The sequence below is a fragment of the Ischnura elegans genome, chromosome 1 (assembly GCF_921293095.1).
Source record: "Ischnura elegans chromosome 1, ioIscEleg1.1, whole genome shotgun sequence".
Lineage (NCBI taxonomy): Eukaryota > Metazoa > Arthropoda > Insecta > Odonata > Coenagrionidae > Ischnura > Ischnura elegans.
The window spans coordinates 25,220,485-25,247,900 of record NC_060246.1 but is presented as its reverse complement, the minus strand read 5'-3'; the positions used below and the strand labels follow the sequence as shown (position 1 = coordinate 25,247,900).

The 27,416-nt window shown below is 37.0% G+C and overlaps 1 protein-coding gene across 1 annotated transcript; it reads right to left on the bottom strand.

Annotated features, from left to right (window-relative positions):
• Nucleotides 1-162: 162 nt before the first annotated feature.
• On the bottom strand, nt 163-27,003 carry LOC124157578 (notchless protein homolog 1). Its single transcript, XM_046532424.1, has 11 exons — nt 26,679-27,003; nt 26,434-26,594; nt 24,821-24,957; nt 24,180-24,354; nt 21,670-21,862; nt 18,740-18,875; nt 15,766-15,900; nt 13,109-13,226; nt 10,665-10,768; nt 8,510-8,636; nt 163-455 (listed from the first exon to the last, which is right to left on the bottom strand). Exons 1-11 carry the CDS (start codon nt 26,814-26,816, stop codon nt 443-445), a joined length of 1,437 nt encoding a protein of 478 aa, XP_046388380.1. The 5' UTR covers nt 26,817-27,003; the 3' UTR covers nt 163-442.
• Nucleotides 27,004-27,416: the final 413 nt, after the last annotated feature.

The following is a 27,416-nucleotide window of genomic DNA, read 5'->3' as shown; positions in this document are numbered from 1 at the left end:
AGAGAGCCCAAAATTTCATCCCCTTCAAAAGCCACACCTGCCCCACTGAAAGAAATGATGGAGATGAATTTCTACCAAACATATTAGTTCTTCACTGCTCTTGGTACTTGTAGAGCAGAGAATTTAAGGAGTAATTCAAACAAAAAAATAAAACTACTGATATTTTGAAAAACAAATTCAATATTCACTGCCGCATGGTGTGTGTCAGGTTATACAAAACAATGCATAAATATTGAGTAAAAATAATTCACATTTTTAAATAATTGCTATTTGATTAATTTCCCACCACAGCTTAAGGTCCTCTGCATGCAAAACAGCATGATGAAACTTAGGCGAGCCAGTGAGGCAGTCAGATGAGGCCAGCTCATGAGGAAAGATCCATCGATATCCAATGGAATCAATGCCAATCCCAAAATATGAAGAGAAAATATCTGCTCATCCTTCACCTCTGCCACCTGTAACGCATAAAAATATGATTGGTATAAATTAATTGAAACCTCGAAAAACTAGTAAAGAACTATGATAAGGAATTACCACTAACCAACCTCAAAACAATTGAGGAGGTTAGAAGCCAAGGGGTACAAGTGATTCTTTCGCTAAACAGAGCTAAGTACAGAAATTGATAGAATAAATATGTATGTAAAAACTTAGTGCACAAGGGATAACCTACAGGTAAGATACGAATGAGTCTCTGTTCTGACATTGAGTGTAAAATCAAATGCCCTACTTGTTGTAATGTGAAAATTAATATTTGTAGGGTTTTGCATTTTTACGTTCAAGGTGATGATGAATGTTTGTTTTGTTATTTATTTACGTTGCCAATATAAAAAGTGATTGTTGTTACGGCCTTGGGATATAGAAGACGAATAAAATAGTTATTTGTAACGAAGACGTAAAGAAGATTTTTTCTTCCGTTTTTTGACAGATTATGAGACTTAGTTGCACTAAGTGTTGATGCGAAGCGAAGTTTTTCTTTTGATGGTGTGAACGGCGAATACGTTTGAGGTTAGAAGAAGTGAACCCCATAATTGTTCTTTGTAAGTTCGGAATCATCAAAAAATGGCGGAAGAAAAGAAGACGTGTATCCCAATACTCGACAGCGATAATTACGATGTATGGGCTGTAAGAATTGAAGCTTTTTTAATGAAGAAAGATTGTTGGGAAGCGGTAAAAGGTTTCCATCCATACATAACATTCGGCAGTGATGGAAACGAGATAGAAATGGAAGACGAAAGCCAACTCCCACCACAAGAGGTTAGGCGCCGTCAGCGACAAAATCAACAGGCCAGAGCCATTATCATACAATACGTAGATGATTCATTTTTGGATGATATCGTGGGACTGGACCTAGCGAAGGATATGTGGGAGGCATTAAGAGACATGTGCACCACTTACGACGTGTTCCAGGAGATAATGTTCCTAAAGGAAATGGTAAATACCGAAAAAACGGAAGACCTTTCCATGATGGAGTACATGAGCAAGATCCAGAATTACAACCGTAAAATTACTAAGTGTGGCATTAATCTCCCGGATAGAGCACTGGCTGCGTTCTACCTCATGGGTCTGCCTCGAGAAAAATATGCTGGGTTTATACGAAGTATTTACAGAACAAATGAAGGAGACATAACATCCAAATATGTTAAGTCCCAACTCCTGCTAGAAGAGAAGAGAATGAAAAATGAGGATTACGCGAAGACAGAAGAACACAAGGTTCTCAAGGTAAAGAAGAAGCCAAACAGACCTAAAGTAAGCAGTGAAAATAAATCACAAAATGCTCCAAAGAAACCTATTGGGAGGAGATACATTTGTTTCACATGTGGAAAGGAGGGGCATACTGCAAGATTTTGTCCTGCCATACAGAAGCAAGATGAAGAAGAGAAGAAGTCATCAGCATCAGTAGTATCAAGAGGCTATAAAGTACTCTGCATGCAAAGAAATCCAAACCATGCAAACAACGGCATATGGATACTGGATTCAGCAGCATCGGATCACATGAGCCCTAGGAAAGATTTGTTTGTTGATTTCAAACCCATCTCTGGAGAAGTAACTGTGGGTGATGGTACATCACTAAAAATAGAAGGTCAAGGATCAGTGACCATCCAGATGTCGAATGAATGTGGTGGATGGAAAATAAAGTTAACTAATGTGTTATATATTCCTTGCCTCCAAGACAATTTGATTTCGGAAGGGAAATTAGAAGAGAAGGGCTTGACCATTGTGAGGAGAGACGGAAAGACTACTGTTAGCGACGAAGAAGCTACTCTGTTCCAGGGGTATCGCGTTGGTTTCCTGTATTACCTCACTACTGAAGGGAGTGCTTCTATTTCACAAATAAGAAAAAAAGCTGAAGAACAAGAAGGTATGAAAGCATGTAAAATTGCAGCAACAACATGGCACAACCGTTTGGGACACCTGCACCATGAAGGGGAAAGAATCGTAGTCGAGCAGAAGAAGGCTTCCAGAGTTTCTTTTGAAAAGAGGCACACACACCTTGAACCAATGGACCGGGAGAAGAGGTTGGCTGAAGTAGAAAAGCTGGAGACATCGCTTCAGGAGGCAGAGAAAGAGGCCAGCGATTGGAAAAGGAAAGCAGAAGTTAGTAAGGCAATATCAGCGGCTGACCAGGCAGAAATGGATGCCTTCAAAAGTCGTTTGTCCACAGTAATGGCCAAGGAAGAGCATGGTGACCAGCTAATACTATTCCTAAATGAGTGTTTGAAGAGCAAAGATAGTACTATTAAGGAGAAAGAATTAGAAATGAAGGCAATGGCAGAAGAACATAGGAAAGAAAAGAAAAATTTAACGATGCAGCTGATGAAAGAACAGGCAAAAGTCAATAATTTGGAAGATACACTGGAGAAGAAAAATATAATGGTAGAAAAGTTACAAGAAGCCCTCCATAGCATGAATGTTTCTCAAGGCTCAAATGATAACTCACTGGTAATTGCCGCAATGAGATCCGGAAATTTCAAGTCCTCGGAGTATGCTTTAAGAGCCATGATGCAGGCTGCTGAGGCTGAAAAGCTCAGATTAATGGAATTGATGGCTGTATTGAATAAACGCCTGAAGGAAGAGCAATCACAGAAAGACTACGCCTTGAAACAACTGGAGATGGAAAAACGAAAGCAGGAGAAGACGATGACTTGGGAGGAGCTCGAGGCGAGAGGTGGAGAGCCAGAGGAGGTGACACCCATCCAGGGGCCAGGGGAGGTAATCATCGCCTGTGAAAATGAGCCTGCCTATGAAGGAGTAGCGGAAGGTGGTCTACCACATAGGTCTCAGAGACAGAGGAATCCCAAGACCTGTCCCTGCTGCAGAAGGTCCAGATAGCAACATTCCGGAGGATGCAGAGGAGGCACTGAGTGGACCAGATGCGGAGAAGTGTCATTATATCATATATCAAGAAGTATTATTAAATATGATTATATGTCATACATCAAGAAGTATCATTGTATCAGGGAGATGGTAAAAACAGGGGAGGTTTCATTCCAGTTAGTCAGATCAAAAAATAATGTCGCTGACATGTTGACAAAGCCACTGTCAGGAACTAAGACAAAAGAATTTTGTAAGATGTTAAATCTTAAGGAGTGCTTAGAGATTTATATTTCAAATTATTATTTTGTCAATCCCGAGGGGAGGTGTTAGAATACGTTATTAACAAAATAAGCAGCGCCTGGGTGGAATTCGAATAGGCGTTGCCAACGTATTGTTTATGCATGATGTTTTTTGTGTTCCTTTCCATCATCCTCGAACGAGGGGAGGTGTTGTAATGTGAAAATTAATATTTGTAGGGTTTTGCATTTTTACGTTCAAGGTGATGATGAATGTTTGTTTTGTTATTTATTTACGTTGCCAATATAAAAAGTGATTGTTGTTACGGCCTTGGGATATAGAAGACGAATAAAATAGTTATTTGTAACGAAGACGTAAAGAAGATTTTTTCTTCCGTTTTTTGACACTACTAAATACATATTTAGGTCTCCTTGTTTGTTATCTTTAACTAATTTCTGTGTGTAATTCTGTTTAGAAAAAACTTGTACCCTTGTTTTCCAACACTCTCCATTACTATTGCTGCAAAAATGCACGACCAAATGTCATCCATCCAGCATTCTTAGTCAAAATTTTCATTACTGGACAATTTCATTCTGAAGGATAACAGCTCCATTGCCAAGGCAATAATAATGATCGCTTAGTTTAGCAGTACTACATTAAAAATATTCCGCCGATTGAGAAGTCCACACCTTAACAAAGATGATAAGTGCACTCACACAAGAGAATAAGTAGGCACTCTGGATACTGGTGCAATGACTAATTTAGGCAATAGGGTAGTTTCCTTCATCAAAGAAAACGAAAGGCATTGATTGCGATTCGTTACCCATCATTAGTGTATTCATAATATACAAATTATTTGGTTTTAGAAATACCGATTTAGACGAATGGCAAGGGTCAATTTTTATCCTCATTTGAAAAAGGCCAGATTGGTGCCCATGCGATGCCACTCCACGTGACGTCACAGGGACCTAGTTTCCATACGAGTAGATAGGAGTTTACATCGTCTGAGGTTACCAATGTATGCATGAGGCACAGAGCTCAGGGAAACATGTCTTAATAATCACCTATTAAAACTGGCTAAGGTCGGAAAGTTTTCCTTGTTTGATAAGGTATTAATAATCCTTATTTAAGCCAAGCGCTACCATCTAGCAGGGTACTCAGCTACCTGCTAGCAGCCTGCATTGCATCAGCGCTCAAGCCTCGCCCCAAGGTCACCTCACAAAGTGGGAGGGGGAGCCAGAAATGCGTCACACGGACTTTTTCCCATCATTCCTACTTAGCCGTCGCGTTTTCGCGCGCTTGAAATTTTTCACTTTTAATTTAATCGCTAAAAATAGATATCGTCATTTAAAAATCTAAAAGTGTGAAATACGTACTCCAGGAGTAATAATCTTTCGATTTAGGCAATAAAAAAATATTAGGAAACCACCCTATTGTTTCGACAATTTGATATTTATTTTTTAAAAATCTCAATTACCCCTGAAAACAGCACAATGAGGCCTTTACATCAGGAGTTTTAACAATCAACCACAGACGATCACACACCCATGTCCTGGAAGGGGCAACCTATCCAGATGGGACTCGAACCCGTGACCTTCGGTGTGGTAGGCCAGTACTTATCCCCACCGCCACGGAGGCCGACATACATGGCTAACAACAAACTATTTCGCAATATATTAAAGCTCGAAAAACGACTGAACCATTGATCAGATTCATATCACGAATTGCAAACCCTAAGATCAGTTTAAGCCAGTTTCGATTCCACCGAGGAAGTGGAATAGGCAACCAAAAATAGACTATTAAGCCCGCTTTACATGGGGTACGGAATTGCTCACGTTAGAACTGCACTAATTTGGCGTGGAATTGCACGAATGCATGAACGAAATTAGAACAGGGGCTATTTTGCCATCTCACGTCCACGCACCCTCGCATGTGTTATAGCAATTCACCGCTTTATACGACACAATTTCGACTGCACCTTAGTACACACGTCAGATTGTGCAACTACGTGCCCTGTGTAAACCGGCCTTTACATGGAATAATGCCTCCTTTTAGCATTTGCCACATGCCTCGCTTTCCCTCTTGAGGTGCCAAAAGTCAAAACTATACACTTTTTGGATTAAAGCACTCTCCCCATTTTCATTCCTCTCAAGCCTCATTCATTCAAATGTTAGCAGAGAAAGATGTGTTCCTCTCCCTCAAGCGGATATTTTATCTCGTTGATACCATTACATACTGTGGCATCTTAAGAAGGTAGTTGATCATAGTGCTCTCAGACTTGAATGCATTGAAGGCTGTTCATGTTACCTCTGTTAAACCCCTTCTCAGAAGAGGTTCCCAATGTCTGCCCAATGTTTACTTAGTTTTATTACACCAAAGACAAGGCATTACTTATGATGCAGTTACCCCGCAGGTGAACTCTCTCATCCAGTCCAAGGTTAACCTACAGGTAACCCAGGAAGAGTGGGGCAGTGTTTCCCTTGTCAATAAAATTTCTTCCCACTGTAAAAGAGCATATTCTTCCCCTATGGAGTAACATAAGATAAATTTTGACAGAGAAACTATTTCTTTTCTTCCCCTATGGAGTAACAAAAGATGAATTTTGACAGAGATACTACTTCTTTTGCAGAATCACCAAACTGTCATGTGAAAATTGTTTGCAGAAAGGAAATTTTCCTAGGCACTTTTAAGGGAATGACAGCAAAGGTTTAAGTGACATAGAATCAGTAAAACCATTAAGAAGAAGATCACCTCACTCTGAATGAAAAAAAGACCCATTTACCAGGAAAAATAATATGCAGATAGGGACGAAAAAAATATGGTGATAGCAATCTGAGAGCAGGATGCAATATAGAGATAAATCCTTACCCTTACATAAACATCGTGCCATTTGCTTTCATTGCAAATAAAGGAATTAATTCAAGTTTACGGGTCTTATCTAGCCTGAAGACATTCCCCACCCTCTATGGTTTTCTTTCATAAGGAATAATGCCCTGAATACCCCCACCTCCAGCACAGCTTCAAATAGAAACTCTTTCATCTCACCAGCTGTGATAATTCAAAGCATATCTAGCCAGATATTGTAGGTCATTGGTAAATAGCCTTTGGCCCAATACAAATCCATTAGCCCCTTGATAAGATCCCTGAAACGCATGCAATTTTTCTTGTTGAATTCCCAATTTAACCATAGTAAGCGTCAGATTCTCTTCATAACCACATTCACAGGGTGAATATGCCATTTAGCTGCTCCAGAAAAGTAAATGCGAGTGATGAGGATGACATTTTCACAGATACATATTATTTTGGAAGGGTCTACTGTTACCTCGACGGAGGTGGTCAAATAAACTTCCAGCAAATGGGGGATGGCAAGCGTTCCCTGTCACTCCCCCATATTGCCCAAAAGTAAACTTCATTAGCGCACACCAGCTGTCAATTTATGGGATGAAGTGTTAGATCACTCCAATCTTTATTTCCTATGACTAATTCGCCATTCTCATACCTCAGATACATTTAGTGTCCTTTAACAATTGCAAATCCATCGGGAACTCTCCACATTATATGAGGCAAGTAATTGGTTTTTGTAAGGATTGTAATTGGTTTTATAAAAACCAATTACACGAGGTGGAGAGTTATAGTTATAAAAACCAATTACCTTCCTGGAAATTCTAAAGTTCTAGGTCATGGGACATATGGATAAGTTTCGTGATTTACAGTTAAGAGGAAATTTTAGATCCCATAATGTGCACATCAACCTTCACAGCAATGTTTTTTCAGTACAGTGAGTCCTCGTTCTACGTCACCCCGTTTAACGTCATTTCGCAATAACGTCACGAAAGTTTTGAGACCGTAATTCGTTTATCGCACCTTCGCTTCGCGATAACGTCAAGGCTTTTAAATTTCGCGCGAGAAAAAAACGTGACGCGGCGGGCGTTGCGGGTTGTTCGTTTTGTGGGCGGTAATACAGTCAGTCTAAACGAAGTGTAAAACGGTGTGTTTATTGTTAATTGCGATTACAGTTTTAGCAAATTTTCTGCTAAATGAATTCTAAGGTAGGTGCACAAGGTTTTACTTGACATAATGGTTTTCTGGAACCTAAAAAGTGATTTCAAGGAATTTTTCTGTGTAGAACTTGGAGTTTTTGTAGTCACTTTTTTCGCCATGTTCACAATAATTTTGGTTCCTGTAACTGCGACGATGTTTCAGCGATGATGATGCCCAGGCGACGCTCGCCCGGGCGACCACCGTAGCGATGCGGAAAAGCAAATGCGGGAAGATACATAAATGGAGAAGGATTTACGTCAGTGCTGCTATTGTCGTCGATGAAGACAGGAACTCGTATTAATGCCATAGCTTGGCATTCCCATCGTAAAAAATGCCCCAGATATGATACGCTAAAATTTTTTCGCGTAGGAATTGTGAGGTCCAGGAGCCGATATTCACTTTTTACATTGTTTCTTATGGGATATTATGTTTCGATTAAGGTCATTTCGTTTATCGTCACATTTTTCAGGAACGGTAAGTGACGTTAAACGAGGACTCACTGTACTGATCAAACCATTACTTAGGTTTGTAATTTCTAAACATCAAAAATTTTATAGTACTGTTTCTGTTACCACAATATTATACCCCTTCGGTTGAGACCTTGCCTTGACTTAATAATGAAAAATTCACAATAAAATGGTTCATAAACAAGAGTACTGTATATCTTTTCTTCAACTATCCATTTGCGCTTTAAACAATAATGGATAATGAAGCTTTATAGCATAAAAAATCGAAAAGGAATACTTCATGGCTTAGGTATAAGCTGTGACGGGTAATTCAAGAACATAAAATGGTCCTTTAAAACATCCAAAGGAATGAATCCCCATCACAGATTCATTCAACGTTCCATTCTTACATTATTGCATAATATTGACAGAACAAATTTTGTTTGTAAAATTATTTAAAAAACACTTACAGTCTGAGCAGTTTATCTTTTCCACCACTGGCAACAACTAGCCCATCAGGTGACCAGTCAACAGCATACACTTCATCAGCATGGCCAGGTAGATCTAACTCCAGTTTCTGCTTCTTTACATTCCAAACTGAGCACGAACAGAAACATGAAAGAACAAATACCATATTTCACATTTGATCATAATTTTGAACCAATTCCAATCAGAAATTCTAACATTATATGAGGCACACTAGCCTAGCATTGTGAAAAAAGAATGCAATTAAGAATAGGTACACAATTCTCCTCATATAGGTAAGCACTCTAACAAAACCATAGGAAGAAAATTAAGGAAGCCATTAACTCATCCATACCATACTTATACATTTCAGCAAAACCTGTCCCATTTTAAAACAGTGGATGCTGTAATAAATGCTGTGACCCGTGTCTATCATAACTCTAGTACAGATGCTAGACACAATGTCAGCATGGTATAACAAATGCTCATAGTACCTGGAAAATCACTCCCTATATAAAGTCCTTGTTATATCCAAAGATAAAGGATGAAGATCCTCAATTCCCAAATTCACCTTAAATTACTGCTTTCATTTTGTATTGGTGCTATCCTAATACAATAAGATTGCCTTAAAAATTCATATTTTGTATAATTTTGCAAATGAAATTCGACAAAATACTACTTGGTGCTCATTTCCAAATGCCATGCATCGGTAGCTGTCTCCCGCAGGATTTGAAGCGATGTGGTCACGGATCATCTGAGATTGGTAAAATGCATCAAATTGTTGTGTGATGGCAGAAACCATATTTCAAACTGTCAAATGGTACGAAGTTGAATGAAAGGTAGTTGTAGTGGGAAGCGGTTCCGTGCCATCTGCGACACTCTGAAACAATAAACATAATCTTTCACAAAGAAAAGTTGTGCGCAGTCATGACGTCGCTCGTCATGCAGCCACAGATACACTATTCTGGGATACAGGCACTTAAAGCCGAATATTTTTTTAAGCAACGTTGCCCTTGCTCAGAGTCAGTCATAGTTATCAGTCAAATGTTGCTCAACTATTTTTTTTGTTATTCAAGTTTGATAATAACCATGAAAATGTAGCACAGAAACACCTCCTGAAATCTGGGAGCAGAATGGACATAAGACAGAAACTAAAACAAATCACCGCGTAGATTGGTTGAACAGAGAAGGTAGAGACTGATGTTGACTAGACTGTTTTCTGATCGTCAGTGACTGGTCTACCCCTAGCAAACTCGGCAGTTAACACTTAGTTAACGCTAGAGAGGACTATAAATATTTGGTGACTGAATCACCTGTACATTTTGACCTTTTTCTTGCGCTTGAGAAGGCATTCTGGTAACAAAATCAGTTAGTCTCGATAGTGATTGAGGACAAAGAATTTTTCTTTGAGAAAATAGAAGTAGGAAAGAAAATTAATATCCAAATGATGAAATGATTTTGTGAGCATCACAGCCTAGATTCAAATACTACAATGAGGTGACAGTCACATCGAGGACCAGGTTTGGAGTCTGCAGCATGGCATACGCAAGCTTTCGATACTAGGGCAATGCTCAGGCTAAGCATTAATAATGTAGATCTTACACATCTTACTCTATTACTTGTAGTTGGCTAATTGAGTTTCACTGAGTGCTTCAATTCAATGATTGTTTTGGTTTTCATTCATGCATTAGGGGTTAACAAGAAGAAAGTCTAATGATAAAAAGAAACTGGCTACTTCAATTCATCGCGAGGGCAGTGATATGAATGATTATCTTTTCATCATAGCTTGAGTAAATATCTATCTATATCTATATACCAAAAATAACATAATCCATGCAAACAGGGCCTGTGACATCAGTGTTGGGATTTTCTGATTCAATATCAAATAGAAAATTTTTCAATTCAATGGCTGACATTATTTACAATAAGCAAATGGTTTTAAGCCAGTAACTACCACTCGAACTTAATACAGTTTCTTGAATACATCACACATCCCCAAACCCTGAACCTTGAAAATACTGAATTTTTATCTGTCTCAAGAGTTTCTTTCTGCTTGAATGGTGCATGGGATGCAAAGTATGTGGATTCAATACATGGTGGTTTTACTTAATTATAAAAATAAAATAGAATAGTAGAATGAGCTACTCAGTGAAAACATACCTTTCAAGGTAGAATCAGCACTTCCGCTGACAAGAAGTCGAGAATCAGCAGCCCAAGAAATCATATACACCGCTTGAACATGGCCACGTAAAGTGCAGATGAATCTAGAAGATAAAAAATGGAAGTAGATGTGAAAACATAAAACTAAAGCTCATGAAAATCCTACACACTGATCCACAGCATACATATATGACAGGAAAATGAAATTCAAAGTAATAATTTGCTACCTCTGCCACACCAAAAAAATCTAAATTCCTCCAAAACATGCAAAAATATTGGCACTACCACTAAATACTCCAGGAAATTCCCAAGAAAAAATTCAATAAGGCCTACAATTAATATAGGTAATTGAGAAAAGTAAAGCTCACTGCAATTATAAGACTTGGTCATTCTCACAGCAATTAAGTCAGATTTGATAGCCATATAGTGCTCAATGGCATAAGCATGGTAGAAAAATTACTAAGAATAAATATGGAAATAAAAAAATTGCTCACTTTATTTTATAAATTTAATGAAAACACCTGGTGCCATTCCACCTTAAGAATTTTAAATAAAACTCATCAGGAGCACCAATTAAAATTCAAAAAGTTAAATCAACAAGTTTCATTAATTTTCATCATGGAAAAAAATTCAGATGATTACCCCTGAAACCATTCTGTGCGTATAAATAAAGACTTCAAAGAATTCATTGATTTGAGAGAGACCAGTTTTCCCATAAAGGCTCCTCGTGAAGAAGAAGGGCAAAAGTTCTAAGAAAAATAAAATACAAAAAGCATAGCTGCATTACATGTACCTTTCTTACCCACAAGGTTGGCTCCTCATAGAATTTGAAAAGGATTGCGGTAAATAACAGAATCAGATAAGATTTTTAAAAGTGTGCAGTTAGGTATTTTTCGTTTCAGCTACAGCTATGGTTAAGTTTTAAAAAACAGCAGTTTGAGTTAAATTGCGGTTACTTAATTTGTTTCCTCTACATATGGTAATGCACACACTATATTGATATTTTCACTGTGAGAAATTATAATTATTAATAATAAAAATAATCTTAATTCAATAATTAATACAAAACCAGTTAAAAATGAACAAGAAATATGCTCTTTAAGCAAAATGAAAAAAAAATCAGGGTTCCTTTTTTTAACTGCATTGATGAAAAACATTTGACGAGTGGTAGCACTAAGGGAGACTTGATATCAAAACATTGGATAAACACATAAAGCAATTTTTTAAAATTGAAAAATAAAACGAGAACAAGAATAAAAATGCAATTTTGAGCACATTGCCATTGACTTTGTCGACTGCTTTCACTACATATTATTGCCAAGCAACTTAGTTAATTGTCTTCAGACCTATGGCCACTAAGCAACTGATGTGTAACGACAGGAAGCTCTGAGTACACAGAAGGCAGGAATTTTGAAATAAAATATAATCACATTCCATCACTTAAATATTGACCTTGATTAACCATTTTCTACTACCATCGGAAATATTCAGCAAGACTTTTCTTGACCCAGGAGACGAAATCCAAAAATTCCTGTTGGAGATTTTACTATGCAGGCAAAACAAATGCTGAAAATATCTGTCTCTAAACCATGAAGTATGAAAATTCTTCCTTTTCGATTTTTTATGCAATAAAGCTTCATTATCGATTATTATTTAAAGCGAAAATGGGTAGTTGAAAGAAATATATGCAGTACCCTTGTTTATGAACCATTTTATTGTGAATTTTCCATTATTATGTGAAGTCATGGTCTCGATCTAAGGGGTTTTAATATTGTGGTAACAGAAACAATACTACAAAATTTTTGATGTTTAGAAATTACAAATCTAAGTAATGGTTTGAACAGTACAGAAAAAACATTGTTATGAAGGTTGATGTGCACATCACGGGATCTAAAATGTCCGCTTACCTGTACATCACGAAACTTATCCATTTGCCCCATGCCCTATAATTTTAGAATTTCCAGGAAGTTAGTTATATAAAACCAACTACGTGAGGTGGAGAGTTCCTGTAGCTGGAGCTAAGTGTGTTTGATTATTTGCGAGACCCATCTTAACATATGTTCTGCAAAAATGCTCCGTACAAAGGGGACTGAAGAGTCTCTTGGAGCTCAGTCCAGCAGTCATGCTAAGGAGAGAACTCCACCATCACAATACGATTAAATAAACTGAATTAACTGGGATTAAGAATTGACTGGGGTTAAGTTAAAATCTTGGTTAACAACACATCCCTAGTTATGTTTGCACCAAACATACAGCCACTTGCCACAGTCAATTCCAGGTCCCTAATTTTAGATTATAAGGACAGCATAACATAATACATATTCTTAAAAGTGTAGAGTGGTGGGGGGGGGGGGGGAAAGAGCTTAAAAAAATGCTCCAGACCTCCCAAGAATCTCTCAATGGTTCTTGGGTTGAATAGAATAATACAAAAGGACTGAACTTACTTGCCACTCTTTCCATCCCAAAGCTTAATTGACTTATCAAATGATGCTGATGCTAGAAGTCGAGTGTCAGGTGAAAACCTTACATCATTCACGAGCTGTTGATGCCCAGTTAACCTAGCTGAAAATAATAATTTATCGTCATTTTTTAATTTCATTCACTAGTTTTTACTTCAACAAAATATTAAATTTAATCAGACACCACCACCCTTAATTAGGCAGAAAAAACTAATGAGGCAGCTCCCTTCATTGACGTTGACAATAGACGAACAAATATTTCGTAAAAAGTAGTGTTTAAACTCCAAGGCTTTTGAATAGGCACTTCATAAAACAATAAAAAGGTAGTTTTGGAAATTGGCTATGAGGTTATTTTACACAGCTTACCCTATATGAACAATCGGGATTGGGAGACTAGTTCATTAAATGTTGTAACTTTGATAAGCAGTTAATGGGAGGTTCTACTGTAATGCCACTCACTAGAGAGTCTCACTCACTTATTCGAGAGTCAACGGGAAAGTTGCATCAGCACATTCTCCCTAGAATAGCTCAATCCAGTGATAATGCACACATTGATATCACAAATTTAGCAAATGAATTCAGTAACCTTTTTACAATTACACCACCGTTACCCACCTCTCTTACCTCTTCTGCAAACTTGCTCCATAGTCCAGAGTCTAGTGCTTTTTCAATTTTTATTCATCCTTGTACGGAATCGGATTTACAAGCTATAATTTCAACCCTAGCTAACAAAAACTTTTCGGGCCCTGATCACATCCCAGGGAGAATATTATATCTCTCTTATAGATGCATAAAGGAACCTCTTCTATTTCTGATTAATGAATCCCTTACTCAAGGGATTTTCCCATCTTCTCTCAAGCATTCCATTATTAACCCTTTATATAAAAATAAAGGCTGCCCCAATAATTTGGATAACTATAGGCCAATTGCTAAACAAAATGTCTTATCTAAAGTATTTGAAAAAGTATTCTACAACCAATTAATGTCTTTTCTGGATAAATATGCCTTAATCTCCTCAAATCAACACGGCTTCCGTAAAAATCGCTCTACTACATCTGCTCTATTCCATGCCACCGACTTTATTTTGTCATCACTTGACAACAATCAAAAAACTGTAGGAATCTTTTATGATTTCTCCAAGGCATTCGATTTTGTGGATCACTCTCGGCTACTTTGTAAACTTAATTATTTTGGAGTGAGAGGCATTGCCAATAAATGGCTTCAGTCATACCTCAGCAATCGGACACAGGCTGTCTCACTGTCTGTAAATGGCAGTATATACTCCTCCAAAAGTACTTCTACCACCGTAGGAGTTCCTCAGGGTTCAATCTTAGGCCCAATCTTATTTTTAATCTACATAGATGATTTAGCTCATTCCCTCAGTAATATTCCAGCTTCTAAAGTCATATTATATGCTGATGATACGAATATTTTACTTTCTTCTCCAACTCAAAATGACATTATTATGAGCTCTAAAAATGCAAATGATAGTATTTTAAGCTGGTGTACAGCTAACAAATTGATTTTAAACACACAAAAGACACACACTGTTCAATTTTGTGGTAATAGCAATGTTCTCGAGAGCATCCTAATTAGATTGGATAAAAAGTCTATTGAGAATGTGTCCCACACAAAATTCCTTGGTGCATACTTATGTAGTAATATGTCCTATGAGATGAACATTGACTTCTTAGCCAACAAACTAAGTTCAATCTGCTATCTATTAAGACACCTTAGGAACTCTGTTGATTTAAATATTCTTCTTACATTGTATTACGGTATCTTTTATTCTCGAATGTCATACAATATAATTTTTTGGGGCTCGTCCCCTCATGCCTCCAAGGTGTTCACATTACAAAAACGTGCAATTAGAATCATTGCAAAAAAAACCTTTTGATGCTCCCTCCAAGCCTATTTTTAAAGCACTTAACATTCTTCCACTCCCGTGTGTATATTTATTATCAATTTTAATTTTTGTACGTTATAATCTTGATTTGTTTATGCTCAATTGTGATGTTCACAAATATGAAACTAGGAATTGTAATAACCTTCATTATCATTCCATTAGGACTAACAGATCAAAGCTGGGCCCACGTGAGCTGGGCCTCAGAATTTATAATAAACTTCCTGCGCATTTGAAATCAATTCAGTCGATGGAGTCATTCAAAAGGAAGTTAAAATCTTTTCTTCACGAGAAGAATTATTATTCTGTTAACGAATACCTATTTCATTCCTCCTATTAAGCATTAATATCCTGTGAACATACAATTATTTATAATCTATTATATATATATATATGCATTTTTTTCCTTTTATGACGTGTCTTATATCTTTTGCTGTAAGGTCTCTAGACAAAATAAATTATTATTATTATTATTATTATTATTATTACTACCACATCCTGCAGTCTATATATTACCTTGCATAATTATTCAAGCTCCAAATCCACCAAATAATTGATCAATCCATGGAATTTAAACTGAGAAGAGCGAGGGCTCAAGGAAGAACTGAAGGCAGTATGACACACCACTTAAGGTCAAACAAAAACATGAAAAGATCCAAGGAGATTTCTTTTATTCTTTAACTTTTCCATTCATTTTCCTAAGGATAAGTCATAATCTACAACTATGGCAAGCACTCACCAAGAGGTTTCTTCTCTTTTTCAGGCTGCCACATGAAAAGCGTGAAGTCATCTGAGCCGGACACGATTCTTTCATCACCTTCATTGGGACACACCGCAAGATAGCGATCAGTAGCTTTCTTCAACATGTCTTCCCCTTAAGAAAAATAAAACCATGATTCAGCTAGATATGAACTGCTTACTCCACACAATACTCTCATTGAGTCACGCAAATATTGTATCATATGATCGGTAGGTTTTACTCGATAATCTGTGGCAAATAGTGTTTTATGCGTCGCTTTGCTGCACTGCATCACCTTAGCAACAATAATTTGATAGGTAGAGCAGCTATGATCTTCAGATACACTAAGGTGGGACCTGCAATGGCTCTAAAATGTGGCCTCTGAGGAGAAAATCTGCCCAAGTTATTACCAATTTACTTGGACAAGATCAAGAAAAACTAAGACCCTCTTCAAAATGTACTGCCTGAGATAGACAAAATTTTAAATAATTTTTTATCATATTGGTGTTATTTTTTGGGAAATTAACATCAACTACTTTGAAAGCAGTCATATATAATCTCAATTTACCATTTTAAGCAAACATTCAGACGAGATATTTCCTGATTTGGGGAAAAATTAGACCTTTAAAAGCAAAAAAAAAACTTCAGAGCTCAGGACCTTAGTCAGAATCATTAATGAAAACTGAGTCTTATTCTCTTACCATGGAAACTCCATTTACAAAGACTCGAGGAGTCATTCATACCTAAGGCCCAGTTTCACCAACACGGATAATATTCTCTATTATCTCAGTTTTCAAAAACTCGGTTAAAATCATTATCTCAGAAATGTGAGGGCCGTGTTTCACCAACGATGTTTTATCCTAGTTTTCAAAAACCGAGATAATCAGAATAAATGATTTGGCTTGTACGTTTTTCATAACTCTGACGTGGGAAAAACAAATGACGGTAAGCAACCGTATGACATATATGGAATCAGCTTTAATAAGCCGGTAAGTGTACAATCAAGTACAGAGTGATAAAATGAACAGCAACAGTATTAATATAGACAATGAGAGTTCGAAAAGCTCAAATATTAAGTTTTCGTGTAAGGATTTATTAATTTGCCTTACGAAATACCACGCACGGGTAGTAAAAAATAAATAAAAAACAAATAGGGGAACCGCGTTTAGCAAGAGCAAGGAATGCGAGAATATTGCGGTAAAAAAACTTGTAAACACCTTTGTTTAATGCATCGTTATTTAAAAATGAAAATTTTTAATTTACCGAGACTCCCACATTCAAACAAACACAGTTCTTGGTTATTTTATGCTACAATAATTAATTACGTCTCACATTGGTAAAATTGCGATTTCGAAGATAACGATGCTGTTACATAGGTATTAATTCAGGAAGAGGACAGAGATAAAAGGTTTTTGTACATATATGTAAGAAAATTCAAAGAAAGGCTTATGACATTTATGAATACGAACATATTTTGGCAAGAGTTGTCGGAAATATTGGCTCAAGGGGAGCATAGGCATGGGAAAGCTCAAGTTTAAGAGAAAGAAACGTGAAATTTCTTTGACAAGGGGAGATCACGTACCCCATTATGATGATAAAAAATTTTCCTCATGTCTATGCTTGCTACAATTAAAATTATCCATATACTTGTCGCCGTATGATCAAAACGAAGACGAAAAAAAAATCTACGCAAAAGTTGCCATGGTGAAGGATCGAACCCTGGTCCCCTGGGTGAGAGTCGACGACGGTACCACTACACCAACTACCCGAGATATGAGATATTGCGCTATTTTAGCATTATAAATCATTATTGAATAAGGCTTGTTAAAAGTACCGCATGAAAATTAATTAATTACAGCCAGACAAAGGCCCATTCATTAGAATCACCACCAGTTTATAGATGTGTTCGCCATTCCGAATGCTATAAAATATACGGCATTGGAAACCTCCACTTCCCCTTGTTAGTAAAATTCGTCTTCTTCAATGAGAGCGAGAACTGCCTTTGCAGTTTCATATGCCATTTTGGGATGAGTTAATAAATGTACTTCACCATATATATTAAAATAATCTGCACGCTCATTTATCCATAATGAACGTGGTCTCCGAATAGAATGTCGATATTCTTCATCGCTGTCATTCGTATTTTCCGAGAGCTGATGAAGCTGCATGCGCGCCATGCCATCTGCCCTCAGATTAACTCGGATAATAAGCTTTGAACTGCGGAATATCGTCAGTAAAAGTATAAACCGAGATAACAGCCCAAAACCGAGTTAATGCATCTGGTGAAACACGATTGTTGTAATATCTCGGTTTTTGAGAATATTATCCGAGTTAATTCAATTATCCTCGTTGGTGAAACTGGCCCTAAATAGTACACAAAATTGCAAATTTTATTCTGGAGAAAACTGATAGCCACAATTAAAATGCAGATGTGTGCTCCATTCATGATTCATGCAATTAAATGTATCATATAATTATTAAGAATAGAGGTAACAATAAACTCTTTTAGAAAGTAATCACAGAAAATTTTTAACATTGCATGGATTACTGTACTATATTTAAACACTCTCAAGTAATACTTGGTGAACTAGAATGAATACTTTTTAGGGCAAGATTTTAAATAATAAAGTAATCATTTGAGAAATGTGTGAAAAAAAAACTTTCCCCACAGTAAAACCAACCAAGGCTTCAGCAACTGAGTGTCATTATCAAGGTCTCACCTTTACAAATTTAAAAATTTATTTTTGTGAAAATGCTATTCAAACTAAACGATTGAAAAAAAACAGTAAAGGTCAGCTACATGAAGAGCATGAATACCTTCAGGCATTCTGACCACTCAATCCAGACATACTCAAGACAATCCAGACAGACAGGCTCAAGACAATCCAGACAGACAGACTCAAGTCAGTCAAGTTGAAGATGAGAATGACTCCCTTAAAATAATTTTTTTCATAAGCCATGCTCTCATACATACTGCGCTCAGAAGCAGAACCCACTCCTCGGCTAGCCAGTGCTGGCTCAAATGGTCCAGTTCTCAGTACATAATCTGTGTTAAGGGTGAGGGAGTTGACCCAGTGAGCGTGACCCTCGAGAGTGCGGCAAAGCACCCCCTGGAATGAAAACATAAATTCCAATGAATCGATGAACTTTCCGTGAATTGATTGCTTGCACCTAAAAACTGGAATAAGACATTGCTGGGACGGAGTAAATTAGATTTTCATTCACATTTTGATATTTTTATAAATTACAAATCATTTTTACAGGCTTTCAAGTTGTTTTTTTAAAACATCTTTAAATGCTCAGGACCTAAACTGTTACCTTGGGTTTGGAAATGAAAATAGGCAAAATCTTCAGATAAATCACTGACCAGTGACTTAGCGAGAGGGGGAGGTCCGGGGGGTCCGGACCCAAAATATAAAAACACAATTACTTTCCTTCATGAAAGGAAACAAAATATTGAAAAATCATGAATTTACAAGAGATTTCTATGAAAAATGAAGTTTTTTTTCGATTATTAAGGGTGTAAAAATTAGTTTGAAACCCTCTACTTTGTACCTTGTTGTTTAAAATTTAACCCCTGGTTTTGGACTCCCCCTAACAAAATTCCTGGCTACCCCACTGCCATAGACTGAATTTAAATTTTCCTCACGCACATTTCCCTCCAATTTTGTCACTTTCTCATCGCATACCGACTTGTGTTTCACCCGAAAATACTTCAGTATGGTGAGGTGGATTTAGCACTTCCTTGCGATAATTTCACGCCACAGTGCATGCACATGGCATATATTGGTTCTCCTTATCTCAAAATGTTTCTACACAATGAAAGACATTTTTATCAATAAATTAAAATGTGACTGCGCAATCAGCAACACAATTAACAGTATTTAAAATAGCATTAACGTCACGTGCGACAAGTTGTTCGACCGCTCAGCATTAGGAAGGGGTGGGCAGCAGAAGCGCCTAAAGGAGAGGTGGAGGGGAAGGAGTGCACTCCCTCTGTATTTTAAGCAACAAGGCTACAAGTGAGGGAGTCAAGGACGAACAAGTCAGATATTTCTTCAGAGACGTCGTTCCCTTCAAAGCAAAGCCGGTCGCGCTACGTGATAAATGCAGTTGGCATTTCCAATCAGTCTCTACTTGTTTGAGGGGTTAATGCTGCCCTTGTTTCTTTGAAAATTGTGCTGTTTGGGCAATGTTGCATATTATAGTATAGTCTAACTGTAAATAGAAAACTTAGAGGCAATCAATTAGAGCTGAAAAATAAACAGAAATATCATCAGGTATGCGTCACGTAATTCTTTTTTAAATCTCATGCATGTCAACTAATTGTCGAAGCTATCGAGACATCTTCGGGCCCAGAAAGTCACTAACCTAACATTTGTCGTCTAGAAACGTAGAATTGAAGCAGGTAGGCCAAAAAAGGCCAGTTGGTGAGACACGCTTCAATTGTTCTCGTGTAAGTTGATATTTTCCTTAAAAGACAATGATTTACAGTCTGTGTGATTTCGGAAACTAAAAACAAATACAACAGAGGCACAGGCTGATGGACGGCCGAGGGTGGTTTTCTGAAATCTGTGACATACCGTATTTCTCCGTATATAGTCCCCCTCCCCTAATTTTGAGGCTTCAGTTTCGGGAAAAGTTAAAAAAATGCGTTTGAATATAGTCCCCCCCCCTTTAATTTTACCACAGACATTTTTGGAAAAAAAGGGGGGACTATATTCAGACGTATATGGTAGTTACTTTTGACGTGGTTATTATCCTACAATGCTGAGATTCCCCCGATCATTATTCAATCTCTTGGGAAGAGTCACACTGTGTGCCAGTCATACTTTTCCTTTTTTATTTCCACGGCTGAAATTCTGCTACGTAACCTCTGCAAGAGCTTTCAAACAAAACGGTTCATGAGTAGGACAAGAATCACATGCGACGGCGCATTCGAAGAGAGAATCGGAACTCTTTCCACCCTTATTGCATTGCAGGGTGTTGCATTAACTGGAGCTATAATTTAAAATTTCAGATCCAGATCCAATGACTTCTGCGACTTTGGATCCGAAGTATCCGATTCGACCATCCCTACTTCCTATTTTCAAATGCCCTGTACATTTATCATATGATCTGGTTGGGACTGAAAGTTTTGTTTAGCATTATCAAAACTTCATATTATCATTCTTTGTAAAATCAGGAGTTTTCTGAATGTAATAGGGATGATATCACCCCCTAGACAACACAATTAATTATGCATTAACAAGGCCCTGGTCAGGATCAACTTTTCCGTTCAGTTCAATTAATAGGATCCCTAATAGGTGATATTATCTCCAAGGTAAAAGTTTAATTCATAATTTTTAATGACATCCTAGATAAAATAAATGATATTCAAACTTCCTTTTTTTTTAACGGCTCATTTGGGCATTATTTCGCTGGGGCGATGGACATAACCTTGGAAAACTTCAAGAAAATCTTCTGTTTGAGATAGATATTCCGTAATTCATAATTCTGGATTGACAATAATCTGCAATAGTTATTATTAATATCTAATAAACAGCATCGCTCATTAATAAAACTTATTTTTCTTTATTGACATATCTATGTAATGAGCACATTCTACTCCCGCTCCTGTGACTAAAATTGGCGCGCGTACCGCTGTCATAGAGCAGTTCTTTGACAAGTAAAAGTGAGGTATTTTATCTCATTGGACTGGAAAAATACATTTCGTAACTGAGGTCTTCGTACAAGGGAAAAGTTTTTTAACTGAGGTTGGAAATACATGGGTTCATATGGGGTTATTCACCGGACCAAAAAAAAAATCGGTGTACATATAAGTGAGGTCATCGTATAACAGAGCTTCTACTGCATAACGCAATTTTAAAATATCTAACAAATATTGATCATGACCATCCTTACGTCACTAGATCTCCAGACTTTAATGGTACGATCTTGAGATGCTGAATACAGAAGACCTGTTCCTCCCCATCTAACGCAAGTGGCTCCCTGGACATGACCAGACAACACCAGCAAGCAAGTGCCAATAACTGTATCCCATATCCTCACATCTCCATCCTTTGAGGAGCTAGCCAGCTTGCGGCAATCAGGGTTCCTGAAAATTTTACAATGCCGGTATTAGACAGTCAAATCAAGTAGACAGGATTTTCTTAACTTCTTATAAGAATATAAATAATAAAAAATCTATTTAAAAATATTAGGAGACATACAAAAACTTAAAGTGAAATTTTCCACTGTAATTTAAGGTTAGTACAGATACCAAAACTTTCAGGTGATTAAAGGTGTCAATACTGAAAAGCAAATACTTGAAGACAGTAACAATGAAGGCACAAAGTTTCAAAAAAATACAACTTTACACACAGTTTACAATGATGGATAAGTATCATGTTTGATTTGTCTCATTGTCTCTTTTCTTAATGATATTACTTTCTCAATTAATCAACCTCCCCATTTCCTTTTATGCAGCTGCACAACCCTACCCATAAAGCCTCATTATTAAAAATTCCACGGGACTTGGAAAATGGCAACTTCTTTTGTAGGGAGTTCGGAATACGTACGCGTTTCGCGGTTTGCGTTGTCGCAGGATGCTCATATCGTTTATGAAGATGGTAAGCATGAGTCACAAATGTAGCACCTGCAGTAGACTCCAATTGGTATGTTTCCTTTGAGGGACAAGAAGTTCTGACTGTGGTAACGAATAAGGTGTGCCCAGAACAGTTATTAAGCCCCTAGCATGACTAACTGATGGAAACAAATTCCTGACCACTAGCAGAATAGATGGAGAGCTAAAATTTTACACCTTCCTCCAAATTTACAAGTAGCCATAAAGAGAAATTCTCATGATAATGAGGACATTGGGAGTGAAATTGCATATAAGAAGGTAAAATAAATTCTTCACTAAAAATTTCACAATAGAGAGGTTGTTTTCCTTAACAGAGCTCACATTTGCACTTCCATTATTGTGAGATTTGTGACAGAAGGTTTTCCTCCATTAAATAGCGGAAGGGCCTGAGACCAGTGCTTCGATTTTAATACAAGGAGTGCCACTCTCTGACCAATAAACTTTATCTAATATTTCATTTAAAATATCTGTTTATAATGGCACATGCACATAAATTATAGGAAAGATATTTCAATTTTAAAAAATCAAACCCTGATCATCTGGTTCATGCATGCAATGAATTTAATCCATTCAAAGAAATGATCAGGGCCCAATTTACAGCATTGAATAAATATATTTATAAAATTATCTAAATATTTATGGATGATTTGACAAGAATGGGGGCAGATTCCTTAAATTTTGTATGAAATTTCCTAGTTCCTTATTTAACTTATTGTGATCTGGCAACGGTTATTGGCATAAGTGTCCTTGCTATTAGAAGATATTCCCTAGGACCTTGGGCAGGACCATAGGCAGGACCTTGACTTCACGTCCCAACCTTCCTTCCGTGCCTTCTGTCTGCACTCCCACTCTGCCTACCTCCTCCATTCCCACTCTTTCTCAATCAAAAACTCTCCTCATCTTTCCTTGCTATGCTTTCCTTATTCTTATCAATTGCTATCCAGGTGCTTTCCACTATAAGTACAGAGGTTTGCTATACAGGGCTTTTACTGTAACTCTGGCTCCTAATTAATGGAATGAAAATAAAGTAATGCTGTGAATTTCTTTAAGTGTGAACAATTCAAAATATTTATTTAAATAAATAAAAGATCGTAGCACTTTTCAAGAAGAATTTTTAATGCGTATAACGCGTTTCGGCTCACAGCCAGACAGATGATGGTTCATCTGGTACAACCAGATGATGGCTGAGTGAGCCGAAACGTGTTGTATGCATTAAAAATTCTTGTGGAAAAGTGCTGCGATCTTTTATTTATTTAAATACATCTAACTTCCACCAGTTGAAGCCTGAATCTGTTGAACTTATTCAAAATATTTATTCAACCTGTACCTGTTTCAGTAAAAATTTTAGTCTAGATTTTGTTAATTTACTGACACTGAAATCAATAAACAAAGAAATTTATCAAATTAATAATTTAAAAAGATGTCTATTTAGGTCTACAAAAAAAATTCTAACACACAGGATGCAACCAGGTTTGACACGGCCCACCCACAATGTTTTGATACACAGCTCTTGGTAGTATGATAATGGAACCAAAATTTTCACATATTATTGTTTCAAAGGCTGGAAACTTGAATTTCTCAAATGGATAATGATAGACAAAAACAAGAATAAAACCCTAGACTTTGCAAAAGATCACCACCATCTAAATGAATATCCCATGTGAAGAGAAACGTATGTAATTGTATCGAAAGTCCTATTCACTTCTTCACAACGACTTCATCAATATTGCATTCAAAATAGTGGCATGTTTTTAAAAACATGTTACTGCAAATAAATACTTCAAATCACCTGTGAAAAGGCTCCCAACAAAGTGAGGTAATCCACTGTTTATGCCCTGACAGCTGCTTTCCTTTTTGCTTCCCTGATAAAGGATCCCACAAAAGTATCTGGCCACTCTTGCAACCAGATGCCAAGGTAGAACTGTTTGGTGACCATGAAAGCACAAGCACCCAGTGTTTGTGACCTGCAAAAAGTTTAATGAGATAATACATATCACATGAACATAATTTCACTTGAAAACTACTTAGGATTCACAGAAGATAAAGATCAAAATGGCCATAATTTTCCCCGTAAGTAGATATGAAATGAGTTGCTTGAGAGCTGAAATGGATGAGGCAAACCCTGTTACAATGAATATGTACATGATACGAATGATGAAGATAAGATATACTTTGATACGTCAGTCTATAATTTCTTCGGTCGTTCCTTTGAATAGATTCAGTAACCTGTCTCCTCTGATTTTTAGGAACTCCAGCATAAATTTTATTTCATAGATTTTCAAATTTTTACAAATGCTTGATTAAGGGCTGGAACCAAGAGATGGTGCCAGGAGCCTGACCAGAATCAGAGCCAACAAAAAAGGTCACCTACCCAGTAAATATTTCTAGTTTTACTTACTCCAAAGTAACTTTAATAAATGTAATCATTACCTTTGCAAACAAAATGTGGCGTCTGAGTCTTTATATCCCAGAATCTCACACTGGTATCCCCTGATCCACTAGCAAGGAACTGGCCATTTGGACTAAAATTGATTGTAGTGACAGCTTCTGCATGTCCAGGAATAGAGCTGAAAAGATTAATTCAGCATCATCATCCATACATTGAGAGCTCAATATATATTTCATTGATAAAGCTTCTTATTCATTTCTTATATTGACGCTCAGGTATTTACACATATTAAACAACATACGTACACAGAAAAACATTCAAAAGTACAACATTAAACAGATGTACAAGAATGTGATAACATAGGAGGCACACAATAATTACAAGAGAATAAGAAATGAGATTTGCCGTAAAGCAAGGAAGGCTAGAGAAACGTGGACGAAGAATATTTGTGAAGACGTACAAAACAATCTGGTACATGGAAAAGTAGAAGCCACCAATAGGTTAGTGTGAAACCACTTCAAGGAAAGAAGTATAATACTTAATACTCTTAAGTTAGAAAAAAATAGCTAACTGATTAATGAAAACAAAGAAAAAGGGGAAAGATGGAAAGAATATCTGGAAGAGGTATACAAAGGAAACAATCAAAGTAAAATAGCAATAAAAAATGAAGGGAATATGGATACATGAGAGCCCCAATTAAAAGATCCCAGCGTGGAGGGTCGAAAAAGGTTCCACGATACCCTTCTTAACGAATGTCCTCCAAATATGCTCCGTACCACGAGAAAGAAGAGTCTCTTGGGAATCAGTACAGCAGTCATGCTAAGACGAAAACTCCCCCATCTCAAAAGAGTTAAATACGTAGGCAAAAACTTGCATTAAAAATTCTTTAAGGCCTATATTGCAAGACACTGAATCAAAATTCATTGATAATGTTGCTGACTCCTTTGAGAAATCTAAAAGGATATTGTAAGCTGCTTTGGTAACTTCAAATTTGGAATTGGAGGAGGAAGCCCCTGTTAGAAAGAAGCGAAAGCCAGGGAGGTTCCAATATTCAGGAAGAATCCCCAAGAGACACCCTACCATCACCACCTGCTCGAGCAGTCGGCTTTCAGTTGAAAATAAACTCTAGTTATACTGAAAAATACTATATTTTAGTCATTTATCCTGATTTTTACCAATGGATCGAATTTGAATATGAATTTCTAGAAAATATCTTCTCAAAGATATCTTGTAGATATCAGAAAAGCGGACAATCAGATATCTACAAAATATCTAGAAGATATTGCAAGATATTTTCTAGACATTAGCTGAAGATATTATAGATATTTCGTAGACATCTAGAAGATATTTTGTGCTATGTGGGATATGGAAAAGTGCAAGGTACATTTACTTCACATCCTACTATGGACTTCCACAAAGTATCAGCCCTCTGCAACATTCATTTGGTGAAAATTTTCTAATGTCACAAATCAAACGTGAAATCAATTCCATTGGTCTACTGAGGCAGATATAAAGATGAACTCGTATGGCTGGTAAAACTTGAAACGTTAAATCTCTTCAATCCTCACAAATATAGAGGAAAATTTACTCGGAAAAGGTCCAATACTGCAGATAAAAACGATTAAAGAGCATTCAAAACGAATCCGATACTCACCTCGTACATCTAGTGACCGGTCTAACCCGAAAAACAGCTTGTCGCTGATATACGATATCCAAAACATGTTCAGTGTTCAAATTATTAACATCAACAGCGTTCCCAAGAGTACTTGTTATCTCTTTATCATTCACGAAAAAGGCAAAAGGCGTGTCCTCTTCCTAAAACAAATAGGGTACAGAAAATTATCACCGGGATTGGAGTTACAAACCACCAGAGGTTACATAGGTGTAATTGAAACAAACCTGTTGTAAAAGGGCATTACATATAAGCTGTAACTTGTCAACAGTTATATCAAGTGGTAAGTCGATCAGATTTTCCACTACTTCTCCACCCTCAGATTTGAATCTGCTGAGAACACGGCGGGAATTCGAGTCATCCATTACAGCAAGATTTCCTGCACACGGTTTATCCAGAAATTGGATTCCCAAAATATAGTCCCCTGTATTTCAACCTAGATATATAGGATCAGATTCGCGATACAGCTAATTTGGAGAACACTACATTGAAAATTCTCTCCACACATGGCCTCAGAAACCTCACTCCACCACATGTCAACAACATATCGATACTAAGGTCGATATGTTCGATACGATGAACTGAACGATAGAATCAAAGCGATACTTTCGGCGCGGCGGTTCATCAACTTAATTTTTATCCTAGAATATGTATTTCGTTATAACTTTATTTTTATTATTTTACTTCAATCTCCCTTCTTTTATTCGTCAAACTAAAGGTTGTGACCATGCTTTACAATGGAGTACAATACGCCAAAAGTCCAATGGTAGAGCAACCAAGGTGGGTTTTGGCCCAAAAATAGCTGGATAAAGTTAGGTGTAGCTAAGATAGTACCCTTCCGATAAAATTCTTATTAAAATAAATGAAGAGATTTCTTCTTCCTTTTCAGGGTATGGCGGGAATGGGAGTTAATTGGATTAGGGTCTCACTGTTTCGGGGGATTCCTTGTAGAGTCTGTTCTGATG

Excerpts from the sequence above, each read along its gene's own strand:
- LOC124157578 (XM_046532424.1), bottom strand. The coding sequence starts at position 26,816 with ATGGATGACTCGAATTCCCGCCGTGTTCTCAGCAGATTCAAATCTGAG. Across the intron at positions 24,958-26,433 it reads CCGGTCACTAGATGTACGAG|CTCTATTCCTGGACATGCAG; the intron begins GTGAGTATCGGA and ends TAATCTTTTCAG. Across the intron at positions 21,863-24,179 it reads TGTTGGGAGCCTTTTCACAG|GAACCCTGATTGCCGCAAGC; the intron begins GTGATTTGAAGT and ends TAAAATTTTCAG.